This window comes from Nycticebus coucang, chromosome 18, assembly GCF_027406575.1.
Source record: "Nycticebus coucang isolate mNycCou1 chromosome 18, mNycCou1.pri, whole genome shotgun sequence".
In the NCBI taxonomy this organism is placed as follows: domain Eukaryota; kingdom Metazoa; phylum Chordata; class Mammalia; order Primates; family Lorisidae; genus Nycticebus; species Nycticebus coucang.
Genome location: NC_069797.1, coordinates 30,415,978 through 30,441,910, shown reverse-complemented (window position 1 = coordinate 30,441,910; position 25,933 = coordinate 30,415,978). Strand labels below are relative to the sequence as shown.

At 49.9% G+C, this 25,933-nt stretch overlaps 1 protein-coding gene and 1 long non-coding RNA gene across 4 annotated transcripts in view; one reads left to right on the top strand and one right to left on the bottom strand.

Annotated features, from left to right (window-relative positions):
• Positions 1–25,933, top strand: part of ABR (ABR activator of RhoGEF and GTPase) — a 200,265-nt gene that overhangs the window by 85,604 nt on the left and 88,728 nt on the right. For all 3 annotated transcript variants that reach the window (XM_053570870.1, XM_053570873.1, XM_053570871.1), the window contains exon 2: positions 10,551–10,735. In XM_053570870.1, coding sequence (XP_053426845.1) covers positions 10,551–10,735 — 185 coding nt within the window. The remainder of the gene's footprint in view (positions 1–10,550; positions 10,736–25,933) is intronic.
• LOC128571208 (uncharacterized) lies at positions 4,067–25,913 on the bottom strand. The gene is made up of 4 exons (XR_008375701.1): positions 25,193–25,913; positions 12,217–12,398; positions 5,764–6,577; positions 4,067–5,494 (listed from the first exon to the last, which is right to left on the bottom strand). It is a non-coding gene; the product is annotated as an uncharacterized LOC128571208 (long non-coding RNA).

Genomic DNA, 25,933 nt, shown 5'->3' with positions numbered 1-25,933 from the left:
TGAAGGTCAGCGGTAACCCTCCATTAAGCAACTCTGTGGCTGCCATTTTTCCAATATCACGTGCACACTTCCTGTCTCTGACACAGTTTGATAATTCAGTGTTTCACAACTTTTCATTATTATAAGTATCTTTTAATCTCTGGGGTGCCATGAACCATGCCCCATCAAACTTCATCGGTAAATGTTGTGTGTGTTCTGACTGCTCCACCCCGTGGCTGTTCGCCCACTTCTCTCCTTTTCCTCTTTCCTCCCTTTTCCCTGAGACACAACAATCTTGAAATTGGGCTAATTAATAACCCTACCGTGACCTCTAAGTGTTCAAGAGTCTCTCGTTTCTTACTTTAAATCAAAAGCCAGAAATGATTAAGTGTAGTAAGTAGGACATATCAGAAGCTGAGATAGGCCAAAAGAGCTAAGGCCTCTTGCGCCAAGCCAAACAGGCTTATTGCTGATACGGAGAAAGTTGTAGTGGTGCGGAGAGCCGCCATAGATAGTGATTCCTCTGATGGAACTGGACAAAGTAAATTGGAAACATTCTGAAAAGGATTCCCGGTCTCAATGCCTTTAAGAACACTCATGATTTGTGGGAGAAGGACAAAATATCAACATTAACAGGAGTGTGGAGGAAGTTGTTTCTAACCTCCACTGATGACTTTGAGGGCCAGACTTCAGTAGAGGAAGTAACTGCAGATGTGGTGGAAATAGCAAGAGAACTAGAATTAGAACTGGACACTGAACAACTGAATTGCTGCATCTCATGATAAAACTTTAATACGTAAGGAGTTGCTTCTTCTTCTTCTTCTTTTTTGAGACAGAGCCTCAAGCTGTCACCCTGGGTAGAGTGTCATGGCATCACAGCTCATAGCAACCTCCAACTCCTGGGCTCAAGTGATTCTCCTGCCTCCGCCTCCCAAGTAGCTGGGACTACAGGCACCCGCCACAACGCCGGCTATTTTTTGGTTGCAGCCGTCATTGTTGTTTGGCGGGCCCCGGGCTGGATTCGAACCTGCCAGTTCAGGTGTATGTGGCTGGCGCCTTAGCTGCTTGAGCCATAGGCGCTGAGCCTTTTTTTTTTTTTTTTTCTGAGACAGAGTCTCACTCTGTTGCCCAGGCTAGAGTACTGGTCAGCCTACCTCGCTGCAACCTCAAACTCATGGGTGCAAAAGATCCTCCTGCCTCATCCTCTGAAGTAGCTGGGACTGTGGGCACCTGCCACAACATCCCTCTAGTTTTTCTGTTTTTAGTAAAGACTGAGTCTTGCTCTTGGTCAGACTGGTCTCAAATTCCTGAGCTCAAGCAGTCCTCCTACCTCAGCCTCCCAGAGTGCTAGGATTACAGGTGTGAGCCACCGCGCCTGCCTAGAGTTGCTTCTTATGGATGAGCAAACAGAGTGGTTTCTGTCTTTTTTTTCTTTAAAGATGGGATGCCACTCTGTCGCCCATGATCATAGATCATGCGATCTTTAATGCCTGGGCTGAAGCAATCCTCCTGGCTCAGCTTCCTAAGTAGTTGGGAATACAGGCATGTGACACCATGCCTGGCTAAATTTCAGTTTTTTAATATTTTGTAAAGACAGGGGGGACTCACTATGTTGTCCAAGCTGATTGAACTCCTGGCCTCAAGCAGTCCTCCCACTTCAGCCTCCCAAAGTGCTGGAATTATAGACATGAGCCACCATGCCTGGCTGAAAGTGGTTTCTTGCCATGAAATCTTCTCCTGGTGAAGATGCTGTGAACATTGTTGAAATGACAACAAAGGATTTAAAATAATACATAAACTTAGTTCATAAAGCAGCAGCAGGGTTTGAGAGGATTGAACTCCAATCTTGAAAGAAATTCTACTGTGAGCAAAATGCTGTCGAATGGCTGCAGAGAAATCTTCATGAAAGGAAGAGTCAATCAATACAGCTAATTTTATTGCTGTCTTATTTGAAAAAATTGCCACAGCCACCCCAACCTTTAGCAACCATCACCCTGATCATTCAGCAGCCATCAACATAAAGGCAGGACCCTCTACCAGTCAAAAGATTATGATTTACAGCCAGTTGTGGCGGCTCATACCTGTAATCTTAGCACTCTGGGAGGCCAAGGTGGGTGGATTGCCTGAGCTCTCAGGTTTGAAACCAGCCTGAGCCAAAGCGAGACCTTGTCTCTAAAAACTAGCCAGGGCTTGGCACCTGTAGCTCAGCAGCTAGGGCACCAGCCACATACACCAGAGCTGGTGATTTTGAACCCAGCCCAGGCCAGCCAAACCAACAACTACAATCAAAAAAAAAAAAAAAAAATAGCCAGGCGTTGTAGCGGACGCCTGTAGTCCCAGCTACTTGGGAGGCTGAGGCAGGAGAATCGCTTAAGCCCAAGAGTTTGAGGTTGCTGTGAGCGGTGATGAGCAACATAGTGAGATCTCGTCTTAGGAAAAAAAAAAAAAAAAACCTAGCCGGGTGTTGTGGCAGATGCCTGTGGGCCCAGCTACTCAGGAGACTGACACAAGAGAATCACTTGAGCCCAAGACTTTGAGGTTGCTGTAAGCTGTGACTCCACTGCATTCTACCGAGGGCAACAAATTGAAATTCTGTATTGGAAAAAAACAAACAAGATTATGATTCACAACAGGCTCAGATGATTATTAACATCTTTTAGCAATAAAGTATTTTTTAAATAAGGTATGTGTATAGTTTTTTAGATATAATGCTATTCTACCCTGAATAGGAAACAGTATAGTAAAACATAACTTTTATGTAAGTTATATGCACTGGAATCTCCCAAAACTATGTGTACCCACTTTACTGTAATATCAATTTTGTTGCATCAGTCTGGAGCTGAATCCACCATAACTCTGAAGTATGTTTTATATGCTTTATTTGTGCCTGGCTTCTTCTGCTCTACATAATAGAGCAGAAGAACTTATCTATCGAAGTATCACTTTGATGACAAAGCGAAGTATCCAGCCCACTGGGCTATTTGTTAGCATAGACTTAGCAAATGTCACAAGTGAGTGTTCCTGTGACTACACTGGGACATCTTCGAGGGCAGGAATGGAGTCTGCAGCCTGTGGCTCTGTCATCTGATGTAGTATGTGCCGTGCAGAGAGCTGGGGCTCTCTAAACACTTTTGGTACTTCTATGGTGGAAATGGTGTTCAGGCCTGGGCTTCCCTCAACTGTCTTCCCTTGCCTGCTCATGTCCTCAGTTGTCAGGTAGAAAATAAATTTATTAGGTACAATCAGCCTTTGTATAACCTCTGTTGGGAAGGCAGGACCATTCCATATCCTGAACTTAACTTTACCCTGCATCCACAGGTTCTTAGAATGTCCAGGAAGGGGTGGGAAGGGCTCCCAGACTGTTCCTCAGTATCTGTTTTAGGGGTTAAGGATACTAGGATGTGTTCTTGGCTGTGTCCATCAGTCACTGGTTCTAGAGAGTCTCAGAAGAAGATTGTAAAGAGCTTGATACCTACATGCCTCCTGCTGCTCGGGGTTCTCTTCTCCACTTAGCGCTTATAGAACTTAAAGTGATAGCAATGAGGACCAGTCATTTGGGTTTTAACCCACCTTTCTCAAGCCACCTCTCCACATTGCCCAAAAAGAGCATGTACGAGGTCACCATGGCTGTTCTGTCACTGCTTGGCTCCTATGCCCACCTTTGAGGACACAGGCTTCATTACAGGTTTGGAATAGGTAGCCCTATATTTATATGTGGTCCCTCATCTGGGTAACTCCTAGGAGATCTTGAAGTCACCAAGTTCTGCCTGCATTGTAACTCGGCAGAGGAACCTGCATCAGGAGGAATTATCTAGAGTTAGCAATGTTCAGTGCTGATGAGGGTGGCAAAACCCTGCAGAGAGTCATGGACTAGGTCAGCAGCCTCCTCTGGGCCCTGCCCAACTCTTAGCTCAGCTGGCAAGGCCCTTGGTGAGCTGGTTCGTGCCCGCCTCTCCAGAGCTGTCCCCTCACCCTCTGCTCACTCTGTGTTCTAGCCATGCCTGGCTATTTATAGTCCCCTTCAGGAGCCCTGCTGTTTCACATTTTGTGCCACTGCCAAGACTCCTCTCATTGCCTAGAACTCTGTTCCCGTCCCCCAACCACCTGGCATGCACCCATGCATCTTTCAAGATTCAATTAATAATATTAATGATAGCAGCTAAGATTTATTGGGTGCTTACTATGTGCTAAGTGTTTCACATGCGTTGTCCAATTTAATCCTCTTGGTGGTCCCTGTGTTATTCCCCCTTTCTGGTGCATTTGTTTAGCCAGTATCTATAAGTGGCTGCATTGTACCAGCCATTCTTCTGAAGCACAGAGAGGTTGGGAAGTGGTGGCACATGGATTTGAACCAAAGCCATCTAACCCCAGGGTCTTCATCCTTAGCTATAGTGATAAACCATCTTCCTTAGAGTATCACTGAAGACTTTCCAGCTATCTCTTCACCTTGACTGTTGCCTACCGCCTCCTGTGCCTGTGAGGTTCTGTTGTTTATAGCATCCAGGTTTTATTGCTTATTGGACTATCTTCCTCTTCTGGGCGGTATGGATATCACTTGGGAAATGTGTTCATTTTAAGTAGCAGAAAATCCAGTACATAGGGGCTCATATTTCCCATTTGGTACGAAACAGGAATATTCTTAGTGTGACTTGGTAGCTAAATAGCATCAGAGAAATATCTCTGTTCTTTCTTGAGCTTTTCCTCATGGCAGCAATGTGGCCACTATAGCTCTGGTCATCACATCTGAGTTCAAGGCAACCCTTTTAATCATCAAAGTAAAGGCCTTGCCAGAGGCTCTGGCATACTTCACTTGCATTTCATTGACCAGAACCATAACAGACAGCCAATTGTCCTAATTGTAAGACAGACAGAAAGTGGGTATCTTGCCTGGGACTGGGTTCATTGTTACCACATATCAAATCAGAGTATGGTGAGCAAGCAAGAAAGATGGATATTGGGAGTCTGCTAGCGTCCTAGAGGGCAGAGACCGTGTGTTAATTCCTTCCAAATTTCCAGAACCAGAATGCTCTATAATTGTTTCATCTTGTAGCCTTCCAGACTTTCTTCTGTGTACACTATATCATATCTTATGGTCATTAATCTCCTTTTTCACTCATTAAGATGATGTACATCATCCATGTACGCCTAGTTTTAATGGCTACATAGATGTTCATCTTGTAGAAATCTAATAATTTACTCAACTAATACCTTATAATTTTAAACATTTCTGTGACATAACTTTATGTACATTTATAATTAGTATCATAGATCATAGTCTTATATTATGCTGGATTAAAAGCTGTACCAACCATGAAAGCTCTTGATACCAGTCACCAAGTTGCCTCTAGAAAGGTTGTGCCTGTTATGTGCGCCCTCCAAGAGTTTCTGAGCATACCTGTTCTCTGACAACGCTGGATAGTGTTAATATTATTATTATTATTTTAAAATCCTTGCCAATTTGATAGGAAATGTTTTCAAAAATGGAAGTTTGCATTTCCTTTAGTTACAAATGAGACTAACATTTTAAAAAATACAGTAGAGGGCGGCGCCTGTGGCTCAGTCGGTAGGGCGCCGGCCCCATATACCGAGGGTGGCGGGTTCAAACCCGGCCCCGGCCAAACTGCAACAAAAAAATAGCCGGGCGTTGTGGCGGGCGCCTGTAGTCCCAGCTACTCGGGAGGTTGAGGCAAGAGAATCGCTTGGGCCCAGGAGTTGGAGGTTGCTGTGAGCTGTGTGAGGCCACGGCACTCTACCGAGGCCCATAAAGTGAGACTCTGTCTCTACAAAAAAAAAAAAAAAATACAGTAGAACCTCCCTAGTTGACCTCTTCTCTACATCGACTACCTCCTTAAGGTGACCTCATTTCATAGACCAGACATGCACCATGTGTACGTATCAGCCAGTAGACCTCGATCCTTATGTTGCCCATCTCCATACGTTGACTCACTTTTTGCAGTCCCTTGGGTCACCTTACAAATGTCCTGCTGTATGTCCTTTGAGCATTTGTAGTTCTCCCTTTAATTTTCTGTTCATTTTTCTTACTCGTTTACAAAGTGAAGGTATTCTTTTATGCAGAACACAGGAAACTTCATAGAGTACATCTGAGCTGGATTCGAAGGCTACATAGGATTTCCCCAAGTGGACAAGAGTTGAGAAAGGTGTTTTAGACACAGGAATAGCAGGTACAAAAGTCCAGAGATGGGAAACAATGCGTGTGTGCATGGTCTGGGGACTGTATCAGTTTCCTAGCGCAGCCGTAACAGACGACTGCAATTGTGGTGGCTTAGGACAGCAGAAATTTTTCTCTCCCAGTCAGGAGACCAAAAGTCTGAAATCAAGATGTCTGTTGGGGGGTGGGGAGGCGGCAGTCCTTCCCAAGACTCCATGGGGAGAATTCTTGTTTGCTTGCCTATTCCAGTTTCTGGTGGCTGCAGCTATTCCTCGGCCTGTGGCAGTGTAACTCCAAACTCTGTGTCTGTCTTCACGTGGTCCTCTCCTCCGTGTCTGCTCCCTTTCTGTTCCTTTTAAGGACACATCATTGGATTTAGGACCCACCATCTGGGATGGTCTCATCTTGAGATCTTTAACCTAATTACAGCTACAAACACATCACAGGTACCAGGGGTTAGAATTTGGACATATATTACGGGAGGCCACTATTCAATAGGTCCCAATAGGGACCTTTAAGTCTGACATATGGCAAGAGAATATGACCCTCCCTGTAGAAGTAGAGGCAGGTGCTGGCCACGAAGGGCCTTGAGCTGAGGAGTTAGGCTGTAGAGGTTGGCGAGGGGGTGGGGAGGAAGGAGGGAACATGTCACAGCGTGTAGGAGGTAAGGGGGAGGGGTAGGAAGGACTCTGGAATGACTGGGATTTCCCACTGGAGCGATCTAGTGTATTCACTTCAGGAAAAGTTTGGGTTTGAGGTTCCGATAGGCAAAGATGTCCAGGAAACAATCATAGATGGGTCTGCAGCCCAGCCCTCTCCTTGGAATAGAAATGAAATTTGAGAGAAGAAGTGAAGTAGGGAGTGTCAGAAGCCAGGAGAGTAGGAGGTTTTTCTCCCCTGATCATTTCATGATGAAAAATGTGAAGCATACAGAAAAGTTGAAAGACCTGTACAGCGAACACCCACGTCTCTACTATTTAGAGTCTATAATGATCAGTTTTCTACAATCGTGTCTATCTATCTGAACATCATCTATCTTACTTTTCATGTATTTCAGAGTAAGTAGTAGACATCAGTGCACTTCAGCATGAACTAGACTGCAGTATTTAGTAGTAAAATGCACAAATCTGAAGTGTACCACTCGATAAATTTTGATGAGTGCATCTACCTGTGTGCTCCAAATCCCTGTCAATATACAGAGCATTTCTAGTACCTCAGAAAATTCCCTTGGGCTCATTATAGTCTACTCCTGTTCCCACCTGGGACAACCCTTATTTTGACTTTTTTTAAACCACAGATTAGTTTTGTCTTTTCTAGACCTTCATATAAAGGGAAGCAGGTAAGTTGTGCTCCTTTGTGCCTGGCTTCTTTCACTCAGTATAATGTCTGTGAGAGTCATTCATGTTGTTGTTTCCTTTTATTGTTGAGTGGCATTCTGTTGTAAGGATCTATAAGGAACACTGATTTTTAAGGGGTGGGCAGAAAAAGATTTCACCAAGGAGACTAAGAAGAAACAGTGAAGGTCACAAGAAAAGCACCTAAACAGGGATAGCAAGGAAAACCATCTGGATTAGTTACAATTAGGGCCATTAATGACTCCTGGCTTTCTGCTTGGCAGTCTTCAATGATGGTTTCTATCCTCAAGTTCACCTCATGGCATAATATAGCTGCTGGAGCACCAGCCATTCCATCTACTTTTCAAACTGGCAAAAGAAGGGGGAATGGGGATAACAGAGAGCTTCATGGGTACTTTCCATACTCCTGGGCCTCCCCACTCCTTTGCCAGCACTTCATCCTCACATTCCCTTTGTTCGCCAACTTCATCATCCTCCTGTGACAAGGAGGGCTATAGAAGGAGACTTCTCTGGAGTGAGAGTCAGAGGGAAAAGGATGGCATTTGGAGTCAGAGAAACAGACCTCAGTTCAGGTTCTTTCTGTGACTTTAGGCAAATATCTCTAAGACTCAATGACCTTGTCTATAATTTGGGGTAGAATAAGAACTGCCTTGCAGAGATATAGTTAGGATAAAATGGGCAAGAGATGGTGGAGGCCATGGTCTGTATCTCTGATAAGGATGAAACATGCATACACTGCGTTATACTGACACAGTTCTTCTAGCCCTGCAGGAAATGCCAGGCTGTGTAGTGGAGGTGAGCCACACCACCTTCCCTATTGTCCCTTCTGACCCTGCCCTTGGGAAATAGCTCAAGTGTGAGGGTCTTATTCCTGTGACTCCTGGGAATTGGTCAGTGTCCAGAAGACTCAATATGGCTTGCTGAAATCTGAACTCTTGGGTAGGCCAGAGTCCATATTGCTTACCCTCCCTGCGCCTTGACTCCAGGCATTCATCGGCGGCCTAGAGCCTCCTGGAGGAGAGATGACAGAGCCACCGTGATGTCTCAATTCCCTCCTGTGCTGCTTTTCTTCCTCACATCCCTGGAGATATCAGAGTGAGCTCGCCTCCTGCCACTGCAGACACGGGCCTTGTGGCCTCCAGGGCAGTGGGCCCCATTTCCTGGCTGCATGGCACACATACCTCTCAATGGCTAGGCTGTCACTGTGGCTCTTCATACACATACCTGTCTTGGGAAAAAAACAGCCCACACGCCCTAACAGCTAAATGGGGCATTAGCTTGGGGACTAGGAGAGGAAGTCAGTGGGAACAGGTGTAACAGGCCTAGGGAAGTGCTCTGCTGCCAAAAGGCCAGATTGGACTTAACGCAGCCGTGGCTGGGCGTCCTGGTGACCCGTTGACACCATTCTCAGGTTGCTGGCTGCCCATAGGCTGCTGTGCTGTGACAGAAGAGCAGGAGCCAGGGCCCCCGTGGAGAACTTGGCTAGCTGGGACCTGGCTCAGACTTCAGACCTGGGTGGACGGTTCATTCCTCTGCTCATTCATTCGCTCCACACACTTTACGAAGGGCCTGCTGCGTGTTGACCTGGGGGTACTGGGTGCACAGTTCCTGACCTGGAGCTCAGGGACAAAGAAACAGGATCTACACGGGCACCAGAAGGCCATGTGCTGTAGGAGTTCTGAGCTGGGGCCCCAGGGAAGACGCCATGGAGGAAGTGGTATCTAAACAGATGGCTGGACAGGACCCCTAGCCTCCACCATCACATGGGGTGACTGCCCAAGGTGCTTGGCCCAGGGGATCCTACCCAGAAACGCTTGGGGAGTATTTAACAAATGGATGCTGCCACTGGGCAGTCCAGTGCGTGGGAGACCATTGCTGGTCCCCAGGCTAGCACGGAGTCCAGCAGGACTGTGCTCCTTGTGTCTCCATTCCCACCACAGTGCTCCTGCCATTGGTCCATTACCTCTGCTCAGTGACGAGTGTGAAAGGCGTCTCCATCCCCCTGGGTAGTGGCCCCAGCCCAAGGTGACCCAAGACCACCAGCCCCCCAGAAGCAGCCCTGTCATGTCCTCCATTCCCGGTCCTGGCAGGTCAGGGTTGGTAGAAGCAAACAGAAGGTGGTGTAGGGCAGTGGAAGGATCCTTCATGCTGTCGCAGTGACGGGAGTGACGCAGGGCCTTCTGAGGCTGCCCTTGTAGCCCTTTCAGTGTGGAGCCCTGAGGTGTCCCTCGCATTAGTCCAGCCCGCTGTCCCTAGGAGGGGGTATCTATGCGTGGGCTCTGGCGCCTGGGTAGTGCTAGCAGTCCTGAGGGGTTAATGCAGCTCAACTTCCCTGTCGTCTTTTCTTCCCTCCTCCTCTGAAGGAAGCCCACATTGAAATTATGGAAATAAGTGCTGGCTTTGAGGACTGTACTGTTCACCCATGTCCCTGCCAGGCCTGGGCACAGCCCCCGCGCCCACGCCCTGCTGCCTTGGGCTCTGTCCTTCCTGCAGGGCCCTGTTGTGAGGGGTGAGGGCTCCCTCAGTATACTCTCTTCACCCTCCTACCCTAGAACCTGCCCCATTCCCCCGGAGGGTTTGGGCTAAGTGTACAAATGGTACCCAAGGAGGAGGGGCTCAGGAAGTGACATCGCTTGGCCCGCCCCCACCTCCTATTCCCTATAAAAAGCAAAATGGTGACTCAGAGAGGAGAGTTGGAAGCATCCTGCCTCCTGCTCCCACTGTTAATTTTTAGACTTGGAATTAAGCAGAAGGCAAAGGAAACAGCAGATCGAAATACGCGACTGACATGCTATTAAGCGGGTGGCAACAGCAGAGCCGCTCCTCCCCGACTCCCAGCAGCCTCTGAACGTGCACAGCCCGTGCCTGCTGGCACTCCCCAGCCCCTCACCAGGCCCAGCCCCCCACGCAGCCCCTGCCCGGGCCAGGTGTGGATGGTGCGGCCAGGGTCATGGCAGCTGGGGGCCGCCGCCGGCGCCCACTGCGCTACCAGTCTCTGGCAGCTCTCGTGGAGGACTCTCAGTGGCCTTTCTTGTTCCTTGTCTCAGACTTCAGCTACGGGGCAGACGACTACGACGGAGAGGGGAATGAGGAGCAGAAAGGGCCCCCGGAGGGCTCAGAGACCATGCCGTACATCGACGAGTCGCCTACCATGTCCCCCCAGCTCAGCGCCCGCAGCCAAGGTGGCGGGGACAGCATCTCCCCCACCCCACCCGAGGGGCTGGCACCTGGGGTAGGTACCAGCTTTTCCTTCTGGGTTTGGGGACGAGTGAGAGGAAGGCCTGGGCATTGTGGGTTAGGCTCTGGTTGGGCCAGTATCAGAAGAATGGGACTGCCAGTATTTGGACCTGGCTGTCCTTGGTACCTTCATCATTGCAGTTAGTTCCAGGCTGGTCACCCCCACCTGCTTTAATACCCTGCACCTGTCTTTCTTCCTCTACCCATCTGCTCCCCAGGCCTCTGGGTCCCTCACCTCTTCTTTCAGCTTTTGTTGCAGTCTCTCTCCTTAGCAGGATGGGGACAGGGTTCTGGGAGGGACCAGGCTCTTCTCCCTGCACCCAGGCTGGGCAGTGGCTGCATATGTGGCCTGTGGGCTATAAACGTTCTGATGCTAACCCTGGGAAAGCCAAGGTTTGAGTTAATGTTCCTCCAGGGGTGGCATGAGCTGCATTGTCTGAGGACTGAGGGGCCCCTCCAGCCCTACTCTGTTCACTCTAGAAGGGAATAAACCCCGATGCTGTCTACCTATCTGCTTGTTGACAGAGGCAAGATCTCTGCTTCCAAAGAGAAGCTTTGTAGAAGGAATACTAAGTATGTGCTCGGAGACAGGCCAGAGGGAGAGAAATGTGTGGAGGGTTTGCAATCCTTGTAATTAACGCTGTTCCCGGTGACAAGGACTGACTCTGTCTGGGCCCAGCTTGCGTGTGCACGTCTGAGACACATGAGCAAGCAAGACGGGCGCTTTCTGTAGTTGGTGAGAAGAACCGAAACAATCCTCTTTGGTGGTGTGTGTGTTTTGCAGGGGTGGAGGTAAGGCTCCAGAGTGCCCAATCGTGCTGGACCAGGTGTGTTTTGTGGGGGTCTCCTTTCTTCCCCCTAATACTCCCAGGGGAGTAGTCACTGAAATGCTGTGTGATGCTTTTTCCCCTCCTACAGGGGCATAGCAGCCCTCCCTCCCCCCGCCCCCAAATCCCGCTCCAGCAAGAGGCTGCCTGGACGTTATCATTCTTGAGAAGCCCCAGCTCCTTCCCTCACCAGCCTCCTTGGCCACCCTCCACCCCTCTGCAGAGCTCTCACCCCCTCCTCACACACCGGGGTGGCTGTTATAGCCTTTGGCAACCAGGTCCTTGGCAACCGCTTCCCACTTGGGGGAAGCCACATTGTTGCCATGGCAACAGAGGCTGAGGCAGCGCTTAGTGGCTGCCAAGGCAGTGCAGGCATGTTTGGGAAGGGATGATGGGGCAGGTAGAGGGGATGGGCAAAGGTGTTGCTCAGCTCCAGGACCCCCGACAGCCAGCAGTCTGGCCACTTAGAGATAGCCAACCTGGACAGGCAAGGGCAGGTTTTTGCTACTGATAAAAGGAGAGGTGGGGCCTGAACTGAGGCCCCCCCAGGGAAAGCAAGAAAGAGAAAACTTGCTCCCCACCCCTGCCTTCAGGGCTCAGACCACAAGGCTCAGAGATACCCGTCTCACCCCAGGGACTCAGCTCTTACCTTCTGTGAGCAGAGCAGGAAGATGCCCTATGAAATCTCACTGCAGGCGGGGTCAGGGTCTTGGCTATTCCTTCTCCTCTCTGTCGTCCTCTTTACCTTCCTCCGTCACACGACCACCTTGCTGGAGTATTTGTCCATCAATTTTTAGATTCCTTGGTGAAAGATACTGTCAGGCCCTTTGTCTAGTGGAAAAGATCACAGGTTTAATGGGGAGGTGCCTCAGAGTGCCAGCTTTGTGGCTGTTTTGCTTGGCGGCTCATGAAATAACTTGGTTTGAGGACTTTGAAATCTAGAGATACTATAGAGTGCCACTAATGTGCTTGGCTGCATATGTGGCCTGTGGGCTGTACACCATTGGCTAGAGAATCCTCACGAGATGGGGGTAGAGAGCTTTTATCCAACTTGGGGATTCTGACACGATTCCACCGTGCTGCACCCCTTCTGTTTCTGCCCTTTCCACCGTGTCACTGGCCCCACCTGGTGGACTCTGCTAGTATTGCTATTTACGTTTCAGTGGGGGGCCTGGAAGGAGTTGACACCTCTTCCCAAGTACTTGGGGATGTTTGGGTTAATAAAAATAACAAACGGCCAAGATTTCTGCTACTTGGCTGTGCTCATTTGGCCAGGCAGGTCTCCTCCCCTGCCAGGCTTCCTGTTGAGACCTTGGGAACAGAGGGAACTTTTGGATCAAATAGGTCAATTGTTCTAGATATTCAGATATCTGGCCTCTGGCACACCCCAATAGAGCTTTCCACACCCAAATAAGCAGACAACTCGTTCCTGGAAGCCCAAGATTTGTCCTTTGTATTAGTCAGAGTTCTCCAGAGAAACAGAACGAATAGGATGTGTTTTTGTTTATTATTTATATTTCTCTCTTTTTATATCTCTATATTTACACGCATGTATATCTCGCTCTACAGATAAAGAGATTTATTAGAGGTAATTAACTCAGGCAGTGATGGAGGCTGAGAAGTTCCAATCCCTGTATTCACTTGCTGGAGACCCAGGAGAGCTGACATGTAGTTCCAGTCCCAGGCTGAAGGCCTGAGAATTAGGAGACCCAATGGTATAAGTTCTAGGCAACTACCCTCCAAAAATATTCTAGCCCAAAAGCCAGTGATCTTGAGGCCCAAGAAGAGTCAATGCTCCGTCCATGTCCAAAGGCTGAAAAAGACCAGTGTCCCAGTTCAAGCAGTCAGGTAAGAGAAGTTCCCTCTTACTCTGCCTTTTTGTTCTATTCAGGTCTTCCGTGGATTTGAGGCCACCACACTGGGGAGTGGGGAGGTGCTTCACTCAGTCTCCTAATTCAGATTTTTTTTTTTTTTTTGAGAGACAGAGTCTCACTTTATTACCCTTGGTAGAGTGCCATGACATCACAGTTCACAGCAACCTCCAACTCCTAGGTTTAAGCGATTCTCTTGCCTCAGCCTCCCCAGTAGCTGGGACTACAGGCGCCTGCCACAACACCTGTCTATTTTTTTTGTTGCAGTTTTTGGCTGGGGCTGGGTTTGAACCCACCACCATCGGTATACCCTCACTGAGCCACAGGCACCGCCTCTTAATTGAGATGTTAATCTTATCCAACAAATCACCTCACAGACATGCCCAGATTAATGTTGGGAGAAATGTCTGGGCACTCTGTGGCCCAGTCAAGTTGACACACAAAGTGAACCATCACAGTCTTGCTCTTTCAGCAGCCCAGAGAATGGGAAGAGCATAAGCTTTGGATAGCTGAAAATCTACTCCTCTCTAGCTATGGGACACTAGATGAGTATTCTAACACCGCCGAGCCTGGGTTTCCTTGTCTCTAAGTTGCACTAACTATTAACAACTCCACCGATGGGCAGTAGGAGGATGGACCAGGAGAGCGCTGGCGAGGCCTGTAGTGCCAGGCCTGGCTCACGATAGTACTCAGTGCGTAGTGACTGGGACCCACAAGACTTTTCTCATCAGCTTTCAGAGGGGTGGGAGACAAGAGCATTACAAAGACGTCATCTAACACTGGCTGAGTCTTCTTTTGCCACCAGCCTCCTTTCTGGAGTGGATCAGTCCTGCCAAGTATGGTGGCTCTAGATGAAGCCGGGTCTCGATGTTATTGGCAAGACACACACTCACTACTTCACACACCCCTCCACAGCCTTGCTGTGCTGCTGTCATCTTCATTTATGTCCCTGAGCTGTCAGGGCAAAACCTGAAGCCCAGCCCGCAGACCCTCCTCAAGCCCAGGCTGAGCAGGCTACCCTGGCACGGCCAGGGCCACAGATCACTGGTAGCTGAGTTCAAATGAGAGTGCCTCGTTTCACCCTGAGAAGGGGAGCAGGGACTCTCAAGCTCGGCTCAAATGTGGGGGCATAGGTTTCTCAACCAGGACAGTGGTTTCACAGAAAATATCACTCCCTCAGGACATAAACGGCTCCGTTTCCCCTCTCAGGAAGCTCAGTAAACAGGGGCCACAAGGCAGAGAAGAGATCTACGTTTTGTCCCAGCTCTACCATTTTACAGTTGTGTGACTTGAGGGATGTCACACACCCTCTCTGAGCTCGTTTGTTCATCTGTAAAGCAAAGAACCTCTCTCCTGGCCTCACGCAGCTGTTGTGAGGCTTCTGTGAAATGGCGTTAGGCAGAATGCTTCGTCAATTGTAAAGTCTGTACACGGGTTCAGACTCCAGCTGGCGGAGACAGAAAGATTAAGTGTGGGGGTAGATTCAAATGATCACCATTTTCCCTCTCGTCTTCCTCCCCTTCTCCTCCTCATCACAGCTACTTAGACTTTGCCGAATCTTCTGTGTATTGTCTTACTTAAGGCCTATGGCAATCCTATGAGGTAGATGCTACGATCATCTTCATTTTACGGTTGGGGAAACTGAGGCTCAGCAAGGTGACATAACCAGAGGGGCCAGACCTCTATTTCATAAACTCGGGTCTTTCTGATGCTGGAGACTGTGCGGTGCTGCCGGGTCTGACTCAGATGCCCCTTCCCTTGTAAAGCTGTCACAGCCCATGTGGTTAATCAGAAGACAGGATGGAGGGGTGAGCAAGATCCCATTACCATTTGGATGGTGAGCACAGTTATTTGGAGGGCACATCTGCCCTGCGAGATTGGGAGCTCCAACCCTGCGAGATTGGGAGCTCCAACCCTGGTCATCTCTGTGGCCTCCAGGCACCTAGAGGTTCTCGACTGGTATTTGTGAAATTCAACCAGGTAGTTCTGTGATGGCCTATCAGGAGGGGAGGGCCGATATAGTCTCAGCCCATAGGCTGGGAGAGTTACTGCCCCTCTTCCCTGTCTCAGCCCCTTGTGGAGGCTTGGGGCTCCTGCTTTGAGGTTGCAAAGACTGGAGCTTGCTTCTCTGGAGACTGTGTGAGGCCTGAGGGAGCATTCTCGGTGCCCGTGGTGCAGTCAGGGATGTGCCCTCCTCAAGTTACCAACCCCCTGGCCCGGATAGCCTCATTTCTCTCCTCTGTGGATTTTTGGTCCCTGCTGCAAAGAAAATCCCAACTGATCCTCCTGTGTGTCAGGCACTGTGCCAGAAGCCCAGGGGCTTCCTTACCACCTAACTCCTCCAGCCACTGGGGGAGCCCCTTGTTTTGTAGATGAAGACACTAAGGCTCAGGGTGGCCCCTTGGCTTGTCCAGTTTGAGAAGGCGGTAGGTAAGTAGGTAGCCATAGTGCCTTGGCTGTGACCCTCAGTCCCCTCTGCACCTGGCTCTCCCCATCTCTCTGTTCACACATGGCTGGGCTCTTGCTCACCCCTCCATCCTGTCTTCTGATTAACCACACCTGGCTGGCCCTCCTCACCCCTGTACCTCCCACATTCTGTGTAGGGTGTCCCTCTCCCTGCGAGTGTGCTGGGGTCAGAGTTGACCAGCGTATTTCACATCTACCAGTAAGGCTACTGACAAAGTGACAGTAAAGGTTAGCCATCTCCTACAGGCCCCAGGCACTGTGCCTAGGAGGGTGGGCCTAGCCAGACCCATTCTTTGCCCTTGTGGCCCTGGAAAGGAGAGAGACAGAAGACCAAGGACCCAAACGATTAAGCACTATGTAAGTCATTAAGGGTGTCTTTACAAGTATTTGGTCACACCAATGTGAGCCACCTGAGGGTGGAAGCTGGGCAGCCTCTGGACTTTTTGGTCTCCTAGGTGCAGAAGGGTGACAGAAAACCAACCGGCAGGCTCTCATCCTGTGGACTTTATTTTCCATCACTATTTATGTAGTTTCTCCACCAGTAGGGGTATGAATGAGGTGAGAATGGGTTTGTTTGTTTATTCGTTTGTTTTTTTCATGTAAAGGATGCTCTTGGGAACACCAAGAAAAGAAAGACTGGAAACACTTTCCTAGCCCTTACGAAATGCCAGGCACTGTTAACGATGCTTTATGCATATATACGTGTATCGCTTGTTTAGTTCTCACCACAACCTTGCGAGGTAGGCACCATTATTGCCCCATTTTACAGATGTGGAAACTAAGGTGCAGAGAGGTTATGTAAACTGCCTCCAGTCCCACAGCTAGTAAGTGGTGGTGTACTCATAACCGCTGCCCTCTGCTGCTTCTCAGAACATGAGCCTTAGCATCCTTGTTTTACTTCTTTCTGGCTGGGTTAGTTTGGGCAACCTGTTGAGCCTCAGTCCTCTCAACTCTAGATGGGCATAAATACTTCCCACCCAGAAGGATAGCTTCAAGGACCATATGATGTAAACAACTGGAAAGGGTGGGTGCTGCACCACACAAAGCATCTGTTCCCCAGGTGATAGTGGAACTTGGATTTTACCTAGGATGTGAAGCTCAGTTCTTTTATGGGCCCCTTGCTCTGCCTTCCCCTCCCTGCCACTCCCTGGTAGGGGTGGCTCAGCTCCCAGCAGCATCCCTGCGTGGTGCAGGCTCCTCTGGAGGGCGCCACCATGCGGGGGGTGGAGGGTGGGGCAGGAGAGGTTCAAGGAGGAGAGGAATAAAGAAGAGAGCCCAGAAGCTGGGAAAGAGGTTTAGACTTGACTTGCGCCAGTTCCCTCTCTGCCACCATTTGTACCACCACTGTGAGGGAATCCCCTTAGAGCCCTAAGCCCATCTTGCTGGACGCTGACCCACTACCTGAGGTTTGTGGGCTTAGGAAGAAGGGAAGTGCTGAAAAACTCAGAGAGAATGGTGCTGGGCCATTGCATTTGGCATTGGTAAATGCCCACCCCTCTGCCCCCGCTCAGAGTCAGCTGTGGGTCTAGAGTATGTTTAGAGCAGGGTTTGTGCTCTGGAAATGGCCAGGTATTTCTCTGCTGTGGGGACTTGTCCTGGGCATTGTAGGATGTATAGCAGCATCCCTGGCCTACACCCTCCAGATGCCAGTAGCACCCCCAACCAAAATGGTTTGGTTTTGTGATAACCAAAAATGTCTCCTGGGGAGCAAACTGCCCCTAGTTGAGAACTACTTGTCTAGAGGGAGGCTAAAAAGGTAAGAGCAGTTCTAGTGGATGGGGGTGTCCCCCAAGGGACATTTGGCATTTACTGAGTGGGAAAAAGTAGGTGTTCAGAAAAGATATAGTGAGTAGAAATGCCCAGAGGCTGACAGAGCACGGTGTGGGGTATCCTGGGGAAGATTAGTTAAGGTGTGCAGGTTGGGTGGATGGTTCCTCTGAACCCAGTTATATGACGTAGGATCCTAGGGCTGAGGATGCACCAACAGCAAAGGAGAATGGTGCAGGGTGGATGGGGCATCAGGTTCGTTGCACAAGATAGGAGGTGAGAGTGGGAGTGGGCCAGGGCTGCACCTCTGACACCCCCCACACAGCTGGTACCAGACAGAGGCTTACCACGTGGCAGGCACTTCTCTACATTTCCTAGTCCTTACAGCATCGCTAGAGTTGGTGCTACAATAATCCCCATTTTATAGATGAGGAAACTGAGGCATGGGGAGTTTAAATGACTTGCCTAGGTCATACAGGTGGAAAAGGCAGAGGATTCAAATGCAGAATCCTGGAGAGTTTTGTTTTTATTTGCTTTACTGTGTAAACAGTGTCAAGCCGTGGTGTCACTACCTAACATTTGGTTTAGGGAATTGAACTCTGCACTTTTTGGAGTAACTTCTACTGTAACAGAGAAAGGGAAGGCAGTGGGAGGAGCAAAGTTATTGGAAAGAGGATGAATCTGGGTCCATGTGCAGCTGTAGCAACTCTACCTGCCCCTTGGAGTCATTTCTCATTGGCTCAAGATCTTCTGAGCTCCATAAAATCTAGAGATGAGGCTTAACCTTCTGCTGAGGAGGTTGGGAGTCCTAGGGATAAGCAGAGAGGAGGGAGAAGATGCTTCTAGCTGAGGAACTGCAAATAGTAAAGGCCTGGAGGTGAGAATGTGTCTGGCCCTTTCAGAAGTTATTGTCAACAGTGTGATGGGTTGACTCATCAGGCAGGGCCCCACTGCCCTTGTTTGGGCTGACTTAGTGGCTTCCTGCTGGGCAAAGAATGAGCAGTGTTTCAGAAAGAGTAATCTGATGTCAGTCAGAGGGATGCATTAAAGAATGGTCATATCACGCCCCTCTTAAAACCCTCAGTGCCTTCCCTTTGCCTAGCTGGTAAAATCCAAACCCTTAGCATAACTGTCAGAGCCCTGCCTGGCCTGACCACTTTACCCCTGTTTACCTCTGCGGACTCATGAATGTGAGCTCCAGGAGAGAGATTTTGTCAGGTTTGTAACAAAACTTTTGCTCATTGCAGTCCCCTGTGCCTACACTTAAGCTTGAAACATAGTAGGTGCTCAGTCAGTATTGGTTGAATGAATGCATGAATGCTCCCTGCCCTCCAGCCAGACTGAATTAATTTCATTGTGCCTCACACAGCCTCTTTCCTGTCACTCTCACAGCCCCACCGGTGTGGCTAACCCCTGTTCATGTTTAGGTGTGAGTTTTCATGCCCTCCAGAGAGACTCCTGTGACTTTGTTGCTTGTGCCCTCAGAGCTCAGTCTGCGTTCCCAGTCATAGCACTTATTTTCCCCTATTGGATCACTAAAAATCTAACCATGCAGAAATATATCAGGTGGAAAAGGAAAGTCCCCTCAACTTGCATCCTACAAAGAGGACCTCCGCTAAGAGTTGGTTATTTGATTCTTCTTATTTCTTTCATGTATAAGAAATCTCAAATCTCAAGCTGTCGCCCTGGGTAGAGTGCCGTGGTGTCGCAACTCACAGCAACCTCCAGCTCTTGGACTTAGCTGATTCTCTTGCCTCAGCCTCCCAAGTAGCTAGGACTACAGGCACCTGCCACAATGCCTGGCTATTTTCATTATTGTTGTTGTGGCAGTTGTCATTGTTTTAGCTGGCCCAGGCTGGGTTCAAACCCGCCAGCCTCGGTGTATGTGGCCGGTGCCTTACTGACTGAGCTACAGGCACCTCCATATACATATGTGTTTTTAATGGGATATTATTGCTACTGTTATATATATAATTTGCTCTTGTTTTTTGTTTTGTCTGTGAGTTGGGTTTTTTTTTTTTTTATTAAATCACAGCTGTGTACATTGATATGATCATGGGGCATCATTCACTAGCTTCACAGACCGTTTGACACACTTTCATCACACTGGTTAACATAGCCTTCCTGGCATTCTCTCAGTTACTGTGCCAAGACACATACATTCCACATTTACCAAGTTTCACATATACCCTTGTAAGATGCACCGCTGGTGTAATCCCACCAATCCCCTTCCCTCTACCCACCTCCCCCTCCCTCCCCTCCCTTTCCCCTTCCCCCTATTCTTAGGTTGTAACTGGGTTATAGCTTTCATGTGAAAACCCTAAATTAGTTTCATTTTGTTTGTTTTTGGACAGGGTCTTGCTCTGTTTCCTAGGCTATAGTGCAGTGGCATCATCATAGTTCACTGTTGTCTCAAACTTCTGGGCTCAATTGATCCTCCTGCCTCAGCCTCCTGAGTAGTGGGGACTACACACCCAGCTAATTTTTCCATGTTTAGTAGAGACCAGGTCTCGCTCTTGGTCAGCTTGGTCTCAAACTCCTGCTCTCAAATATTCCTCCCACCTTGGCCTCCCAGATTGCTAGTATTATAGGCTACCACACCTGGCTTGCTTTTGTTATTTTGTTTAATAAGTCTTGAACTGGCTCAGCACTGGTAGTTCAATGGTTAGGGTGCTGGCCACCTACACTGGGGCTGGCGGGTTCGAACCCGGACTAGGCCTGCTAAACAATGACAACTACAACAAAAAATAGCCGGGCATTGTGGCGGGCGCCTGTAGTCCCAGCTACTTGGGAAGTTGAGGCAAGAGAATCTCTTAAGCCCAAGAGTTTGAGGTTGCTGCAAGCTGTGACGCCACGGCACTCTACCCAGGACAACATAGTGAGGCTCTGTCTCAAAAAAGTAAATAAATAAGTCTTGGACATCTGGCATACCAGAGATTAAAGATCTACCACATTCTTCTTCATGACTATGTAAGTATTTCATTGTATGGAGGTATCATAAATCAATTAACCAATCCCTCTGCATAGATACGTGGACTGTTTCCAATCTTTTCACTGCTATAAATATCACTGCAGTGAACATCTTTGTACCCTTGTGGAAATGTTTGTTTCGTTGACATTCCCTAGAGTGGAATTGCTGAGTCAGAGGGTGTGAACATTTAAAATCACCATACTTATTTCCATGTTATCCTTCCTAGAAGAGTTGTACCTCAACTGCATAGTTCTAAGAGTGTGCCCTTCCCCTGGCACTGCCCCTAAGTCCATCAGGTCCATGAAAGTAGGCATACTGTCCCCTGTTTGCGACTCCATTTTGAACACTAGCACAGTGCCTGATGCACAGTAGGCAATTATTAAATACTTGCTGACTTAGTGGCTAAGGGATTAAGGTGGTGGAGGATGAGGGTAGGAGAAAGCCATTTGTGGGAAGTAACCCAGTGGAGACTCTGACATGTGGACTTTTTGGGTGTCAGGAATCTCAGTGGGTGTCCATTCCTTGTGCCCATAGGGGAATTCATGGTCCTTCTCCTCCCGGTGTTGTCCCGGGCTCCAAGTTCATCTCTGGCCCTGCCCCTTTTCTCTTCTGTTCGCTATCCTTTTCTTTTAGGCAGTCTTCCCTTTGCCTGGAAACCCTTATTTCTAGAAGCTGCTCAGAAGCCCCTCTCCTCTGAAGCTCTGCCTCTCAGGCAGAGTTAGTGCCTTTGTCCCGTGTCCCCACTGTGGTTGATAAGTGAAAACACTGCCTCATTTGTTCGTACATCCTTCACCCCGGAAAGATTGAGAGCATGCCAGCGTCAAGGGCCCCGTCTCATAAATTTGTGTGCTCGTCATGCCAGGCCTGCTCTGGGCATGAATGAATGAATGAACAGACAGACAGATAAGATGAGGAGTCAAAGTGGAATATTCCTGTGGCAGTATAGGTGTAAGAAGCTGCAAACCTTGGTTGGGGTTGTTGTGGCTTTGGAAAAGACGGAAGAACCAATGGACTTAGTAAAAGGGATGTAGGGCCTGAAGGAAGGAAGATGGTGGCCCCACTAACAGAAGTGGAAAAGCCAGAAGGGGAAGCTGGCTTGAGGAGGAGGAAGGGTTTTTTGGTTTGGTGTTGAGAGACTGTTGATGGGATTTCCAAGTGATGATGCAGGTGTCAGACCTCGCACCTGTAAGACGCCAGGGCTGGAGATGGTGATGGGTTGCCACTGGCCTGGAATTAAGAAGAGATGAGTTCTCCAAGGGTAGAGAACAGAGGGCCAAGGCCTGGGGCCCCAGTGGGTGACTCCACATTTATAAAAGGCAGGAGAACAAGAAGAGTGAGCCTAAACCTAAGACTGGTCAGCAGTATTCCTTGCATAGTCTTGGGGAGCTGGGAGCTTTGAGGAAATCCAGACAGCAGGGGGCCAGAGAGTGGGAGGGGGAGGAATCTCGCTTTGGAATAAGGCGATTTGTGGTGACTTAGAGCAGGCAATGTGGAAGACACTGGGTTGAAACTCAGGTCCAGGGCGGCGCCTGTGGCTCAGTCGGTAAGGCGCCAGCCCCATATACTGAAGGTGGCGGGTTCAAACCCAGCCCTGGCCAAACTGCAACCAAAAAATAGCTGGGCGTTGTGGTGGGTGCCTGTAGTCCCAGCTACTCGGGAGGCTGAGGCAAGAGAATCGCTTAAGCCCAGGAGTTGGAGGTTGCTGTGAGCTGTGTGAGGCCACGGCACTCTACCGAGGGCCATAAAGGGAGACTGTCTCTACAAAAAAAAAAAGAAAAAAGAAACTCAGGTCCAGGGCTGGCTTGGGGCATCTGTAAGGGAAGGGGGGGGATGTTCACCATGGGACTTGTGAGTCACTTCCCCTTCAGAGGGAGAACCAAGAGCCTGAGTGGAGTCTGTGTGTCCAATGGAGGGGGCATTCTAGTTACTCACTGGAATTTCCACCCAACCAGGGTGGAGGGGGGTAGAGCCGCCTTGGATATTAAGGGAAGCTTCTGTGAGGTTTAGGGTTTCAGGGAAGAAGTGGGTATCGATCTTACCATGCTGGTTAAGGATGTAGGGAGTGGAGATGGGGATATTCTAGGAGACTTCTAAGGGCACCTTGTATTGTCTTGGGTGGGGGAAAGGGCACAGGAGGGGTTCTTGGGGTTTTAGGCCCTTCTTTCATGCTGCCTGCTTGTCTGACCCATGTAGGCAGACCATGCCATGCACTTGGAGCCCAGAGGGCGGGAGACAGAAGAACCTGTGGCACAGGGCCCTGAGCTGGCACTCTTATGCCCTAGGGAATGCCAGGCCCCGTTGTTCCCAAGCCCTGGGAACAGCCTCACCCGCCCAAACCGAATGAGGAATTGTGGCTGAAAGGGCCCTTCATGTGTGCCCAGGCTATTTATAACCCAGCCAGGGCAGGGACAGGGGAAAACCAGGGACTGAAGGAAGGGGGGTGGGGTGGGAGGGTGCCTCTGCTAAACCATGTTGGGATAGTTCCCTGGTCAAAGGCTGTTAGCCCGAGGCCCCAGCAAGCCCTTGGTCTGTGTTTCAGCTTTGGTAGCAGGATGGAGCCTGTCTTCAGTGAGGGCAGGTTCTGTGCTGCTAAAAGAATGACAGGAGCTTCCACGGAATTTGGGGGTGGCTCAGAGATAAGAAACCATGTCCATTCTTTTTCTTTTCTTCCTCTCTCCTCCTCAGTCCTCCACCCAGCTTCGAGGCTCAGCTGAGGTGCCCAGTGGAGCAGAGAGGAATTGGCATGATGTGGGCCCAGGATGGTGCCCAGTTGACCCTCCTTTGGAAACAGTTCTTACAGTTTGACTCTTTAGCCTGTGGCCCTATAGTTGTCTCCTTACAGGACATGCAATATGTGCATTCGAGGCTATTCCTAGACACATGAGGCAAGGATGGACAGTTTGGATGCTGCATTACCTGGTTGGTGGTACTTAAGATAAGTAGCGAGTTGGTTGTGTGTGAAGCTTAGATTCCAAGATGTCAGGTCCAAGGAGGAAGTGGGACAGAGGGGACATTCAGGGAACTCCCAACACACACACACACACACACACACACCACTCCAAACCTTCCTAAAGAATCAACCAGCTGCAAGAAGAAAGGCAGCCCACTGCTCTGTGCACCTAATTCAGGGCACAGATGTGTTTCATCTGGACTGCATTTTTTTAAAAAATGTAAATGATTTGTCTTTTTTGTTGTTGCAGTTTTTGACTGGGGCTGGGTTTGAACCCACCACCTCTGGTATATGGAGCCGGCGACCTACTCCTTTGAGTCCCAGGCACCTCCCCTCATTTTTTTTTTTTTTTTTAGAGATAAGAGTCTCACTTTGTCACCCTTGGTAGAGTGCTGTGGTGTCACAGCTCACAGCAACCTTCAGCTCTTGAGCTTAGGTGATTCTCTTGCCTCAGCCTCCTGAGTAGCTGGGACTATAGGCTCCTGCCACAGTGCCCGGCTATTTTTTTGTTGCAGTTTGGCCGGGGCCAGGTTCGAACCTGCCACCCTCCGTATATGGGGCTGGCGCCCTACTCACTGAGCCACAGGTGCTGCCCTGCCATCATTTTAAAATCAGGAGATTTCAGGCTGGGCGTAGTGGCTCATGTCTATAATCCTAGTACTATAGGAGGCCAAGGCAGGTGAATTACTTGAGCTCAGGAGTTCCAGACCAGCCTGAGTGAGACTCGTCTCTACTAAAAATAGAAAAACTAGCTGGGCATTGCATTGTGTGTCTATAAGTCCCAGCTATTCAGGAGGCTGAGGCAGGAGCATCGGCTTGAACCCAAGAGTTTGAAGTTGCTGTGAGCTATGATGATGACATGGCACTCTACTCACTCAGGTCAACAGAATGAAAAGAAAAATAAATAAATAAAATCAGGAGATGGGCTTGGCACCTGTGGGTCAAGTGGCTAAGGCGCCAGCCACATATACCAGAGCTGACGGGTTTGAATCCAGCCCAGGCCCACCAAACAACAATGACGGCTGCAACCAAAAAACAGCCGGGGGTTGTGGCGGGCACCTGTAGTCCCAGCTACTTGGGAGGCGGAGGCAGGAGAATCACTTGAGCCCAGGAGTTGGAGGTTGCTGTGAGTTGTGATGCCACGGCACTCTACCCAGGGCGACAGCTTGAGGCTCTGTCTCAAAAAATAAATAAATAAAATCAGGAGATGTCATGTAAGAATCCAGATTCTAGCATCTCTTGAACAATCAGAGATGAGGCCACCTTGAGCCTGCCTTACCTTTGGTAGCCTTCAGCTGGAGCTGAGTGGTGGTGTCTTGGGTTCACCCAGTCCCTACCTGGCTCACTTGACCGGTTTACAGCACCTGAGCTCATGTGCTCATGTGGGTGTGCGTTTGCAACCTTTGCCCAGGATGTTGTGTTGAGAAAGAGCTTTCCCCCCAGGTGCTGCCCCTAGACTCCGCCCCCATGAAAGTGGGTGTGGGTACACCTGAGGAGTCAGGACTTGGGAGCGGGACTTGAGCTTCACTCTCTGGAGAAATTGAGGTTCTGTGATGGTGGAACGCAGACTGAGTGCGAGGGGGCAGGCTGCCGATGTTACCTGTCCTGGGTCTTGTGTAGCCTCCTCTTGCAGGGCTGACTCTCCTGAGAGGACACTACTCCAAGGGGGTGTTACTGCCGGTCTCAACAGCATCTGGGCGCGGGGATGTGGCTCTTCTGGCCGCGGTGCCGGCTACAAGTGCTCGGGACCCCGGCTGGCACTGTGCGCCTGTTGGGCGACGCAGCGCCGGGCCTCTCTTTTTAGAAGCTTTGTCCACTCGGCCATAGCCGGGATGACAACTGTGGTTTCTCACCAGGCCCGGGCGGCCCCTCCGCAAAGGTGTTGGAGCCTGAGGCCGAGGTGCGAAAGGGGCGCGGGCTTGTGAGGCTTCCACGGAGACTCTGGGGGCGGCTGCGCGGGGAAGCTGCTCATCTGTCCCCCTGCCCGGTCGCCCGCTCGCTCGCCGAGTTGTAAATAAAGCCTGTCTCTGGGAAGCAGACCTCCCCTTGCGCCCGCCCGGCCCGTCTGCGGCCTCCCTCCTCCCTCCTCGGTTCCAGAAGCCTCCGCCAGCCGCTTGCCCGGTGACCGCAGAAAGGGAACGAACGGCTCCACCTCGCAAGTCAAGACGTGCATTTCCTGTGTATTAAGAGCAAACGCGAACCTCGGAGTCCAGAAAGGGCGGGCTCTGTGGGGCCGGGACGCGGCCGCCGGGCGCCGGGCTCGAGCCCGGGGAGCGGGCGGCCGGGGCGAGCCGAGCTGGGGACGGGGCGACGGCCGCGGGGCCCCCGCCTGCGCCCCACC